This window comes from Camelus dromedarius, chromosome X (genome assembly GCF_036321535.1).
Source record: "Camelus dromedarius isolate mCamDro1 chromosome X, mCamDro1.pat, whole genome shotgun sequence".
NCBI classification, from domain to species: Eukaryota; Metazoa; Chordata; class Mammalia; order Artiodactyla; family Camelidae; genus Camelus; species Camelus dromedarius.
This window is the reverse complement of record NC_087472.1, coordinates 56,249,985-56,263,998: the sequence shown is the minus strand read 5'-3', so window position 1 is coordinate 56,263,998 and position 14,014 is coordinate 56,249,985. Positions and strand designations below refer to the sequence as shown.

The 14,014-nt window shown below is 36.0% G+C and overlaps 1 protein-coding gene and 1 pseudogene across 7 annotated transcripts in view; one reads left to right on the top strand and one right to left on the bottom strand.

Annotated features, from left to right (window-relative positions):
- ATRX (ATRX chromatin remodeler) overlaps positions 1–14,014 on the bottom strand; it is a 227,960-nt gene that overhangs the window by 64,398 nt on the left and 149,548 nt on the right. For 6 of the 7 annotated variants that reach the window (XM_010987736.3, XM_064483018.1, XM_064483020.1 and 3 more), the window contains 2 exons: positions 13,658–13,746; positions 13,357–13,529 (listed from right to left, as the gene is read on the bottom strand). In XM_010987736.3, the coding sequence (XP_010986038.1) occupies positions 13,357–13,529; positions 13,658–13,746 (262 nt within the window). Of the gene's footprint in view, positions 1–11,537; positions 12,539–13,356; positions 13,530–13,657; positions 13,747–14,014 lie in introns of those variants that run through there. The other variant, XM_031446239.2, reaches the window with a different exon arrangement.
- On the top strand, positions 6,245–6,717 carry LOC135320168 (large ribosomal subunit protein uL16-like; annotated as a pseudogene).

The following is a 14,014-nucleotide window of genomic DNA, read 5'->3' as shown; positions in this document are numbered from 1 at the left end:
ATGCCAGGTGCTCCAGAGGATCACCAAACCAGAACTACTCTTGAGGTTAATATTTCAGCTTGAGGTTTTTAGACTATGTAAATAATGACTATGTAACTTCAAACCATAAACTATGTGACAGAAAGTCCATGATTGTGAATCTTAGGAAACTACTTTCCAAACCCATAGCCCACGGTGACACAAATGAGCTTCCTTGTTATCTCCCTGGATTGACGAGCAAGTTTTTTTCTGTCTTATTTTTCTGTGGAGTAAGTACCCTTTGAACAGATTCAGCTTTAATCTGGGTTCTAAGAACTCTCCACTTTATACAGAGCTCAAGGCCTTGTATCTTATACCTAGATGGGTGAAAACCAAAGCTGCTACTCTTAAGACTAGCCTATCCCTAGGGCTTCCATAGCATACCTTCTAGAACTTACTGATTAGGATAACAGTTCCCTCGGGCTTCCATAGCATACCTTCTAGAACTTGCTGATGAGGATATCAGTTCCCTCTTTCTGTCTGGATCCTGGTGATTTACATTACTTTTACAAAGCTCATTATGCATTTATATTTAAACCACAATAAACTACCACCTAAACGTGTCACATATTTGCAAGATTCTGTATCTTTCCTTGAATATCTTATATTACATTCTCTCCCTCTTTTCTTGGCAAACTTCTGTTCATATTTTACTATCCTTCAAGACTCAACTAAAATTGCATCTTAGAAAAGCCTCCTTGAGAGGGTTGCCCTTGACTGCTGTCTGGGAACTTGAATGGTAAAAGTTCCCCATACTGATACAGAACTTTTCCTGAGAAGAGAGGCTCAATGTGCCAAGATTGTGTGAATACCCGTTTTCTTTCTGGGAGCCTGGAATTAGTAAGAGCCAGGCAGAAAGTGCCTATGTCACCAGTCCTCAATAAAAACCTTAGGTACTTAGTCTCTAGTGAGCTATGAGCTCCTCTGGTAGACAACACTTCACATATATTGCCCTAACTTGTTGCTGCAAAAATCAGTACATCCTGTGTTAGTCCACTGGGAAAGGACACTTGGAAGCATATGTCTAATTTCCTCTGGACTTTGACACATATGTGCCTTTTCCCCTTTGCTTGTTTTGCTTTGTACCCTTTCACTGTAATAAACCATAGTCCTGAATATGACTATATGCTGACTCCTATGGATCACCAAACCTGGGTGTGGCTTTGGGGACTCCAGACACATGCTTATCAAACATATGTTGACTAAAATTCCTTTCTACAATTAGTCAACTGGCAAATAATCAGTGCCTTTGGGAATTCTGCAGTTCCACAGATTGCACAAAACTTTAACAATGGTTACTCATATTTAATAAAGGTAATTTATCTAAGGTGAAAATGTCACCAATCACAAAAAAAGAGCAGAAAGTTAGTACAAATGTAGCATCTAGACAAGTCTCAAAGCTTAACATAGGTGACAATTTTGGTGCAAATACAAGAGTTTCCATTCTAATTTTAATCCCATTGGATATAATCACAATATTTATAGTAATCTCTAAAAAAAAATAGCAACCCATAAAAATATAGGCTACTCCAGTGAATAAACATACTGAATATATCACTAAACCTACAACATACAAATTTCATGCTGAATATTCTTATTTTATCATCAATATGGATTAATCATAACTTCTGTTATAACTCTGTACTGTGTATGCATACATGACAAATGGCAGTGAATTAATAAATCAAAGCCACTCCTAAATATCTACTCTGGATATCACAAAATGCTTAAAAGATAAGGCACAAAGGAAATACAAACAAATAGAAAGCAACCCCATTACCCCTAATTTCTTGAAGCAATCTAAATATATATTTAACTACCACATTTGCAACAAGATACATTGTAGTTTTTTTTTAAAAGGTACCATATGATTAAAATATTCTGCGTGTATATAGTAGTAGAATGACAAACTCCATTAAGTGCATTTTCTGATATAACCCAAGCAGAGACAAGCACATAGTAAGCACACAACAGGTCTCTGTTCAAAGAATAAATGTGGTATATTAGTGCTAATATTATGATCCTAAGACATATAGAAGGATTATATCACAAAAGTTATCTATACAATAATATACACATTTTATTTTATTACTGAGTTATAATTAACATACAATATTTGTATGGCATACAACATAGTGATTTGATATTTTTATACACTATGAAATGATAACCACAGTAAGATCAGTTAATATCCATCATCATATAATGTTGTTACAAAATTACTGACTATATTTCTTATGTGTACATTAAGTCCCTGTGACTTACTTACTTATTGCTGGAAGTCTGTACCACTTAATCCCCTTCACCTGTTTCATCTATCCCAAGATGCACACTCCTCTGGCAACCATCAGTTTGCTCTAGGTATCTGAGTCTGTCTCTACTAGTTTTGTTTGTTTGTTCATTTGTTTTGTTTTTTAGATTCCACATATAAGTGAAATCACAGTATTTGTTTTTCACTGACTTATTTCACTTAGCATAATACCTCGAAAGTCCATCAATGTCACCATAAAAGGCAAGATTTCATTCTTTTTTATGGCTTAGTGGTATCCCATTGTGTGTGTGTGTGTGTAAAGCACATCTTATTTATCCATTTATCTATCAATGGAAACTTAACGTTGCTTCCATATCTTAGCTATTGTAAACAGTGTTGCAATGAATGTAGGGGTACATACATATTTTTGTACTAGTGATTTTGTGTTTTTCAGATAAATACCCAGAAGTGGAAATGCTGGATCATATGGTAGTTGTACTTTTAATTTTTTGATTTTCTAATATTTTCCATAATGGTTGTATCAATTTACATTCCCACCAACACTGCATGACAGTTCCCTTTTCCCCACATCCTCACCAACCCTTGTTGTTTCTTGCTTTATGGTAATAGCCATTCTGACAGGTGGGATGTGGTATCTCACTGTAGTTTTGATTTGCATTCCCTTGATGGTTAGTGATGTTGAGGATCTTATCATGGGCCTGTTGACCATCTATGTGTCTTCTCTGGAAAAATGTTCAGGTCCTTTGACAAGTTTTTAATAGAGACTTTTTGGATACTGAATTATGAGTTATTTATATTATTTTAGATATCAATCCTATGGGATATATCTATGCAAATAGATATCTTCTCCCAATTAGTAAGTTCCCTTTCCATTTTGTTGGTGGTTTCCCCTGCTGTGCAAAAACTTTTTAGTTTGATATAGTCCCATTTGTTTGATTTTAATTTTTTGCCCTTGCTGAAGGAAACAGATCCAAAAAATTTTGCTAAGACCAATGTCAAAGAGCATAGGACAGCCTATGTTTTCTTCTAGGAATTCTAAAGTTTCAGGTCTTTTAAAGCCTTTAATCCATTTTGAGTTTATTTCTGTATATGGAGTAAGAAAGTGGTCCAGTTTCTTTTGCATATAGTTCTCCAGTTTTCCCAACACCATTTTTCTGATGGCTCTTTTTAAAATTTTATTTATTTATTTTTTAAAGGGGGAGGTAATTAGGTTTGTTTGTTTGTTTAAAGATGAGGTACTGGGGATTGAACCCAGGACCTTGTGCATGCTAAGCATGTACTCTACCACTTGAACTATAATCCTCCCCACTCCCAGCACCATTTATTGAAGAGACTCTCTTCTCCATTGTATATTCATGTCTCCTTTTGTAAGATTAATTGAACATATGAGCTTGGATTTACCTCTGAATTTCCTATTCTGTTCTATTAATCTATCTGTTGATTTTTGTGCTAGTACAATACTGTTTTGATTACTAAAGCTCTGTAGTATAGTTTCAAGTATGGGAGTTTGATATCTCTAGCTTGGTTCTTCTTTCAAAGATTGCTTCGGCTATTTGAGTCTTCTCTGGATCCATACAAATTTTAAGATTGTTTCAGTTCAGTCAAAGATGCCATTGGTATTTTGATAGGGATTGCACTGAATCTACAGATGACTTTTGGTAGTCTGAACATTTTAATGATATTGATTCTCCAATACATGAGCTTGAAGTATCTTTCCATTTTTTTTGTGTGGTCTTCAATTTCTTCCCTCAATATCTTATAGTTTTCAGGGAATAGATCTTTAACCTTGGTTAAAATTAAACCCAGATATTTTATTCTTTTTGATGCAATTGTAAATAAATTATTTTCTTCATTTCTCTGATAGTTCATTATTAGTGTACAGAAATGCAACAAATATTTGTATATTAATTTTGTATCCTAGAATTTTACTGAATTCACTTATGAGTTCAGTGTTTTCTGGTAGAGCCTTTGGGGTTATCTATATATAGTATCATGTCATCTGCAAATAGTGACAGTTTTACATCTTCCTTTCTACTTTGGATGCATTTTTAAGTTTTTCTTGCCTAAATGGCTGGGGCCAGTACTTCCAATGCTATGTTGAATAAAAGTAGTGAGAGTGAATATCCTTAGCTTGCTTCTGATCTTAGAGGACAAGCTTTTAGCTTTTCAGCATTGACTATGATGCTACCTGTGGGATTTTCATAAATGGCCTTTATTATGATGAGGTATGTTCCCTCTGTACCCACTTTGTTAAGAATTTTCATCATAATGGAGTTGAATTTTGTCAAATGCTTTTCTTGCATCTAAAAAATGATGATCAGTTAATTTTATCCTTTGTTTTGTTAATGTGGCATATCACACTGACTGATCTGATTTGCAGATGTTAAACCACCCTTGTATCTCTGGAATAAATCTCACTGATCGTGATATATGATCCTTTTGGTACATTTTTAAATTCGGTTTGCTAAGTTTTGGTGAGGATGTTTGCACCTATGTTCATCAGGACTATTAGCTTGTAATCTTTTTTCATTTGTAAATATTTTCTCCCATTCTGTAGGTTGACTTTTCCTTTTGTTGATGATATCCTTAGCTGTGCAAAAGCTTTTAAGTTTAATTAGGTCTCATTTGTTTATTTTTGCTTTTATTTGCATTACTCTAGGAGCTGCTTTGAAAAAAATATTGCTGTGATTTATGTCAAAGAGTGTTCTGCCTATGCTTTCCTCTAGGAGTTTTACTGTATCCAGTCTTAACATTTAGGTCTTTAATCCATTTTGAGTTCTTTTTGTATATGGTGTTAGAGAATGTTCTAATTTCAGTCTTTTACAGGTAGCTGTTCAGTTGTCCCAGAACCATTTATGAAGAGACTTCTCCATCATATATTCTAGCCTCTTTTGTTATAGATTAATTGACCAGAAGTGCTTGGGTTTACTTCTGGACTTTCTATCCTATTCCATTGATCTATGTATCTGTTTTTGTGCCACTACTATACTGTTTTGATCACTGTAGCCTTGTGGTATAGTCTGAAGTCAGGGAGCATGATTCCCCCAACTCTGTTCTTGTTTCTCAAGATTATTCTAGCTATTTGGGTTCTTTTCTGTTTCCGTACAAATTTTAACATTTTCTGTTCCAGTTCCATGAAAAATGTCATTGGTAACTTGACAGGGGTTGCACTGAATCTGTATATTGCCTTGGGTAGTAGTATGGCCATTTTAATAATATTGATTTTTTTCCAATCCAAGAACACGGTATATCTTTCCTTTTGTTTATGTCATCTTCAATTTCTTTCATCAGTGTCGTAATTTTCTGAGTACAGGTTCTTTGCCTCCTTAGGTAGCCTTTTTCCTAGGAATTTTATTCTTTTTGATAAGATGGTAAATGGAATTGTTTCCTTAATTTATTTTTCTGCTATTGTGTTGTTAGTACATAGAAATGCAACTGATTCCTGTATATTAGTTTTGTATCCTGCAACTTAACCAGAATCATCGATGAGCTCTAATAGTTTTCTGGCAGTGTCTTTAGGATTTTCTATGTATAGTATCATGTCATCTGCAAACAGTGACAGATTCATTTCTTCTTTTCCAATTTGGATTCCTTCTATTTCTTTTTCTTTTTGATTGCTGTGGCTAGGACTTCCAAAACTATGTTGGATAAGAGTGGCAAGAGTGGGCATCCTTGTCTTGTTCCTTATCTTTGAGGAAATGCTTTCAGCTTTTTCACTATTAAGTATGGTATTAGCTGTGAGTGAATTCCTTTATTTTTATGTTTGGATTCCTTTCTCTTTACTTTTTTGTATATCCATTGTAAGTGTTTTTGATTTGTGGTTACCAGGAGGTATGTGTATGTATCTATGTATGTATGTGTGTGCATGTATGTGTATGCAGCCAATTATTGTAAGCTGATAGCCTAAGTTTGAAGGCATTCTAAAAGCACTATGTTTTGTTCTTTCCCTTCAGCATGCTTCTGAAGATCCTGTTGTCACCATGGGCTGCACCTCCCACTACCCAGTGTTACCAGTATTGTAAGAACAATTCCTACCCAGAGTCTTGCTTCTGCCAAGGTGACCCTGATGCCAAGATCCACATCTTTCACCTGGGGCAGAAGAAGGCAAAAGTGGGTAAGTTTCCACTCTGTGGTCACATGGTGTCAGATGAGTATGAACAGCTCTCCACTGGAGCCTTGGAGGTTGCCCATATTTGTGCCAACAAGTACATAATGAAACACTGTGACAAATGTGGCTCTCTCAGCAAAATACAGCTCCACCCCTTCTGTCAACTGCATCAACAAGATGTTGTCCAGTGCTGGGGTTAAGTTCCAGACAGGTATGTGGGGTGCCTTTGGAAAGCCCCAGGGCACAGTGGCAACAGTCCACACTGGCCAAGTCATCATGTCCATCTATACAAACTGAAGAACAAGGAGCATGTGACTGAGGTCTGCAAGATCAAGTACATCCCTAATCAAGGCCCCCTGGACAAATGGCAGGCTAGCATCATGAGAGGCTTGGCATTATCCACTCCTTACTCATGCCCATGAATAAATCCTACTTTCTGGTTAATCAGTTAATTAATCAAAGCATTACATGTTCACTTGCATATTTTATGTTTCTGCTGTCATGTATCTTTTTGTTTTCTGTATCCCTTAACTACTTACTTAATTATAGCTGATTTTTACTACTTTTGTCTTTTAACCTTCATACTAGCTTCTTTAAGTAGCTGATCAACTTCCTTTACTATATGTTTACTTTCATCAGTGATTTCTTTTCATTTCATATATTTTCTTAGTGCTATATGTGTCCTTTTCTTTTCTACTTAAAGATGACCATTTAATATTTCTTGTAAGGCCAGTTTATTGGTGATGAACTCCTTTAGTTTTTGCTTGTCTGGGAAACTCTCTCTCCTTCAATTCTGAATGATAACCTTATCAGGTAGAGTATTCTTCATTTTTTTTCCTTCAGCACTTTAAATATATCATGGCATTCCCTTCTGGCCTGCTACGTTTCTTCTGAAAAATCAGCTGATAGGCTTATATGGTTTCCCTTGTATATGATTAGGTGCTTTTTTCTTGCTGTCTTTAAAATTTTCTCTTTAACTTTTGACATTTTAGTCATGATATGTCTTGGTATGGGTCTCTTTGGGTTCATCTTGTTTGCAATCTCTGTGCTTCCTGTACCTGGATGTCTGTTTCCTTCCCCAGGTAGGGATGTTTCCCGCCATTATTTCTTCAAATAAGTTTTCTGCCCCTTTGTTCCTATCTTTTCTTTCTGGGACCCCTGTAATGTGAGTATTAGTATGGCTGATATTGTCCCAGAGGTCCCTTAAACTCTCATTTTAAAAAAATCTTTCTTCTTGTTGCTGTTCTTATGTGGTGATTTCTACTATTTTATCTACCAGATTGCTGATCTGTTCTCTATCATCTAATCTGCTTCTGATTCCCTCTAGTTTATTTTTTATTTCAGTTACTGTATTGAGTTATTGTTTTTTTCTTATATTTTCTAAGTCTTAGTTGTAGTACTCACTGAGTTCCTCCAATCTTCTCCCAAGTTTGGAGAGCACTCTTATGAATATTTCTTTGAACTCTTCTATCAGGTAAACTACTTATCTCTGTTTCATTAGGGATTTTTTTCTGGGGTTTTGTTTTCTTCTTTCATTTGGAACACATTCCTCTATCTTGTTACTTTGTTTGACTCTTCTTTTTTGTTTCTGTAAATCAGGTGAAACAGCTACCTCTACTGATCTTTAAGAAGTAGTCTTCTGTGGAGGCATCCCCTGTGTAGACTGCTTGTGCCTAGAGGCATTAGCAGGCTGGTTGGGGCTGGACTGGGCATCAGCTGGGGTTAATCCTTGGGGAGCACTATGCCCAAGGCTTCCTTGGTGGGGCTGTGGAGCATGGAACAAGCCCAGTCCAAGGGCAGCCTCTTAGGGAGTACTGCACCTAGCACTGCCTAGGTAAAATGGCTGGAGAGGACCTGGTCCGGGGGTCAGTCCCTGGAGTGTTGTGCTACAGGCCACCTTGATTGGGCAGCTGGAGCTGGAGCACATACGGCCCAGGAGGAGTCCAGTGGGAACTCCAAACAATTGCAATTACCAGTACCTCAGCTCCCTATCAATTTGGCAGAAACTCTAGGGTTAGTAAATGGATTTCCTTTACATAATAATCTAGATAGCTTTAAAGTTTTTCTGCTATGTCCCATAGTGAGTATGTCTGCATTTAGGTCCCTCAGTAATATATCTCCCTACTGTAGATCACCATGAAAGAAGAGGGGTTCCCATGGATACCATGCTTCTGACTTTCCTACTGGTTTCTATGTGGTCCTTCTATTAGCAGAACCATGTCATGCAGCCTTCAGGTCTTCTTCAAGAGGAAATGCTCTATACATAAATATAGATTGGTGTGCTCATGGGGGGAGGTGAGCAAAGGGTCTTCCTATGCTGCCATCTTCCCGAGTCTACTCTCTCTATATTTTCAAATATAAATGCTCCCTGATAAAACTTACTCTGAAAATACAGGCATACCTCAGAAATGTAGCAGGTTGGTTCCATACCATTACAATGAAGCAATTCACATCAATTTTTTTGGTTTCCCAATACATATAAAAGTTATGTTTACACTATATGGTAGCCTATTAAGTGTGCAATGGCATTATGTCTGAAAATAGCAATGTACATACCTTAATTAAAAAATACTTTATTGCTAAAAAATGCTAATCTTCATCCCCCTGAAGCAAGTCATAGTCTTTCTGCTGGTGAAGGGTCTTGCCTCAATGTTGATTGCTGACTCTTCAGGGTGGCTGTTGTTGACGATTGGGGTGACTATGGCAATTTCTTAAAATAAGCAACAATGAAGTGTGCTAAATCAACTGGCTCTTCCTTTCACAAACAATCTCTCTGTAGCATGCAGTGCTATGTGATAGCATTTTATCCATGGTAGAACATCTTTCAAAATTGGAGTCAGTCATCTCAAACCCTTCCACTGCTTTAGCAACCAAGTTTACATAATGTTCTAAATCCTTTGTCATCATTTCCACAATCTTCACAGCATCTTCAAGAGGAGCAGATTCCATCTCAAGAAGCCACTGTCTTTGCTCATCCCTAAGAAGCAACTCCTCGTCCATTAAAGTTTATCATGAGATTGCAGCAATTCAGTCACATCTTTGGGTTCTACTTCTAATTCTACTTCTCTTGCTATTTCCACCACATCTGTGTTGACTTCCTCCACTGAAGACTTGAACTCCTCAAAGTCATCCATGAGGGCTGGAATCAACTTCTTCCCAACTCCTATTAATGCTGATATTTTGACCTCTTCCCATGAATCATGGATGTTCTTAATGGCATCTAGAATGGTGAATCCTTCCCAAGAAGTTTCCAATTAACCTCTCCCAGATCCATCAGAGGACTCACTATCTATGACAGTTGTAGCCTTTCAAAATGTGCTTCTTGAATAAGTAAGACTTGAAAGTCAAAATGACCCCTTGATCCTAATATACGTTGTGTTAGCAGGCTTGAAAACAGCATTAATCTCATTGTTCATCTCCATCAGAGGTTCTTGGGTGACCAGATGCATTGTCAATGAGGAGTAATATTTTGAAATGGACCTTTTTTCTGACCAGCAGGTCTCAGCAGTGGCCTTATAATATTCAGCAAACCATGTGGTAAACAGATGTGCTGTTATCCAGGCTTTGTTTTTCCATTTACAGAGCACAGGCAGAGTGGATTTAGCATAATTCTTAAGGGCACTAGGATTATCAGAATGGTCAATGAGCATTGACCATTCAAATTTGAAGTCATCAGCTACATCAGCCCCTAATAAGAGAGTTAGCCTGTCCTTTGAAACTTCAACTCTCTGGCTATGAAAAGTCCTAGATAGCATTTCCTTCCAATATAAGGCTGTTTTGTCTACATTGAAAACCTGCTGTTTAGTGTAGTCACCTTTATTAATGATCTTAGCTAGATCTTCTGGATAGCTTGCTGCAGCTTCTACATGACCACTTGCTGATTCACCTTTGTGCTTTTATGTTATGGAGATGGCTTCTTTCCTTAAACTCCATGAACCAACCTCTGCTAGCATCAAACTTTTCTTTTGCAGCTTCCTCACCTCTCTCAGCCTTCATAGAATTGAAGAGAGTTAGGGCCTGGCTCTTGATTAGGCTTTGGCTTAAGGGAATGTTGTGGCTGGTTTGATCTTCTATCCTGATCACTATAACTTTCTTCAAATCAGCAGTAAGTCTATTTCACTTTCTTATCATTTGTGTGTTCTACAGAGTAGTATTTTTAATTTCCTTCAAGAATTTTTGCTTTGAATTCACAACTTGGCTAACTGGTGCAAGAGGCCTAGTTCTGGCCTATCTTGGCTTTCAACATATCTTCCTCACTAAGCTCAATCATTTCTAGCTTTTGATTTAAGGAAAGAGACATGCGAGTCTTCCTTTCACTTGAACACTTAGAGGCCACTGTAGGATTATCAATTGGCTTAATTTCAATATTGTTGTGTCTTAGGGAATAGGGAAATCTGAGAAGAGGGAGAGAGACAGCGGAATGGCCCGTCGATAGATCAGTCACAACAGGCACAGCATATTTATCAATTAAATTCCCCATCTTGTATGGGTGCAATCCATGGCTCCCTAAAACAATTACAATAGTAACATCAAAGGTCATTGATCAAAGATCACCATAGCAAACATAATAATAATTTAAAAGTGAAATATTCTAAGAATTACCAAAATGTGACAGACACAAAGTGAACAAACACTATTGGAAAAATGGATGCAGATAGACTTGCTCAACACAGGGTTGCCACCAACCTTCAGTTTGTAAAAAACACAGTATCTGTGAAATGCAATAAAACAAGATATGATTGTACTGAAATAATAATAAATTCATTATTTTAAGTAGTTTATATAAAGTTATTTCTTCATCATAAAACTGTCCTAATAAAATACTAAACTAAAACGCAGAAACATGGATGCTGTAAGGTAATCTTAAGTGACTTATTCAAGATGCTGCTTCTCAAAAAATTCAGAAAGCTACTGGAAAAGAATTAAACATCAACTCTTTGCAGTAAAAATAAAATATGCAGTGGAAATCATATTATAGCTCAATTATACCCATCTACTTATTTAATATCCATTTCAAATTCCAAGTGTAACACTTTGGACCTTTAATACTTTCTATTCAGGTTTTCTTACATTTACTGTAAGAAAGTGATTTTTTAAAGTTACATAGTACCAGGTATGTGTTATGTATGTTCATATGCTATGATCTACTCAGCCTTATATAGAGTTAATCTAGATCTAAAAAACAAAATAGGTTTTTATCATTTATTTGTTCTGGAAAATGTTTCGGATAAATTATACATGTACCTAGCTGCAAAAATAAAAAATACATCCATATATAAATGACTTCTATTTGACTGCTCACAGCTAAAAGGAAATAAACATGCTACAGAAGTAGGCAAAGTGTGTCATCTGGAACCCACAGGACTCCCTGTCTGCTTTTATAGCCACCTAATCTCTGTCCCAGTTCTTTCCAACATTTTTCACATTGTGGCATATATGGAAAGTGCTAATACTTATAATAGCACACCATGAAAACTGGAAGATAAACTATTCATTTCTGGAGGTGACCCAGCTTTGTCAGACTTCAGCTATACTTTCAAGTGATGAAGGGATCAATACCTCAGCATACTTTTATATAACCCATTTAGAGCACAGGATGAGACATAGTCTACTCCCTCTCTCTCTCAACCATAATTTATGAGAAAAATTTCAACAAGAATATTTTAAGAAAATCATTCCCAGAACACATAAAGTTTAAACTATTTATTTCTAATTATGAGATGAGAGACTGAGAATTTAAGTGAAAAAGAGATCAGGAGAGCAGGGGAGGAGATAACAGGAGCTTCCTATTACCTTAATTTAATCATAAACATTTCTTTACTACTCTTTGGAAGATGAACACTGATAATAAACTGCCTTTATGGGGTAACAGGAGGAAAAAACACAGAGGGAAATTTCACAGTTTAATTTTTACTATTCCCTTGATTTCTTAGAAAACTAAGCCAGAGTCTATAGTTAGGCTGCCATCTGTCTATTCCAAGGAGGTACTGACAAGAGAAATGTTCATCAGGGAATCACCAAATTTGTTCAGCTGCAGGCCTGAGACCAGCTAAGCTTCTCTGTGTACAAGATCATTCACCTAGCTGGCACCCACATCTCTCTTCTCTTCAGAGGTGGTCTACTGCTTTGCTCCATGATTCCTAAATGCCAAATATTGAGAATCATTTACACTGCTTTGTCTTTAGATATTTGGTATTTCAAATATTCAGATATCATTCCCAGCACTGGAGTTCCTAAATGCCCAGTCAGGCTGCACTAGAATGATACAGAACCTCAACATTAATCTTTCAAATGTAGATATGGGCAAAGACAACTTTAGCCATTTGAAAGTTCAATGAAAGACTTTCACTGACTGTACACTCATGCACAAGAGAAAGCAAAGTAGATGATACAAACTATACCTTATACAGAGGAAACCTAAAGCAGACACTAATTACAGATTATCAAGAACTACAAAAGAAAAAGACTAAAACTAGTTTTACTGTATAAAATTAATTACAATCATAGTTGATTATGAAATGCTTCCAGTTATTTACATGTAGTTAAGTGAAAATACCATGGTGGCTTTGAAATTGGTCTGAATCCTACTTCTACCAGTCATTTATAAAAATAAAGATATAACAACATTCCAAGGCCTCTCAAGAATTAAGTTAGCTAACATATGGAGTGAAAATAATACAGAGTTTAGGTACATACATGTAAAATAAATGTTAGTTTTTCTTTTTCCCTTCCCTCTTAAATACCAGGGAGAACATAATGGCTTGCTTGTAATTAAACATTCATCAAATATTTGTTGTTATCATGTGTATCTGATTATTCTAGATGTTCACCAATTGAGGAAAGATGTTCCTTTGAGCCAACTAGTGAGGATAATTAATAACTGAAAAAAGTACTAACTTTATAATGACATATTCTTAAAATCAATGTCCATGATAAAGGCAACATTTATTAGACTCACTTTCTTCCAGCTTTAAAGAAACTGAGGGGTTGTTTCCTGTTTCATCCACATTTCCTTCACCACCTCCTCGAGATCTTGAATTCCAGACTTTAATCACTTCAACATCATTGTCACTGCCACTTCCACTTGAGCTACTATCTTTTTTCCCCTTTTTCCCCTTTGTTTTCTTCTTTCTAAAGAAAGAACAAATTGAAACTATTAGGAAAACACAGGAAAGATACAAGTGCCAATTATCAGAGGACAACCAGCAAGCATGGATTTTAAACGTGTCAACATAGGACACAAAAAGTACTCAATTTACTTTGTATAATCATCAGAGCTTAAACTCATGGAGGTTTCATCGGAATCTGAAGCTATAAATTCATCCATACTATCTTCATCAAAATATCCCTAGAGAAAAAAAAAAGATGAATGTTTTAATAGCTTATAATAAACTTATACTGTAAATTATAATGATGTTTATTTCATTTAAGGATAAGTTAATTGTTATTAGATAAGGAGGAATTAAGAAACTCATAGAGTAGAAAAGAAAAAAATAAAGGAGACATCACAGATAATCACTATTAAATGCAATGTTAAGTCTTGGATTGAATCATGGAAAAGAAAAAGGACATAAATAAGTACAAAAACTGATGAAATCCAATTAAGGTCTACTGTT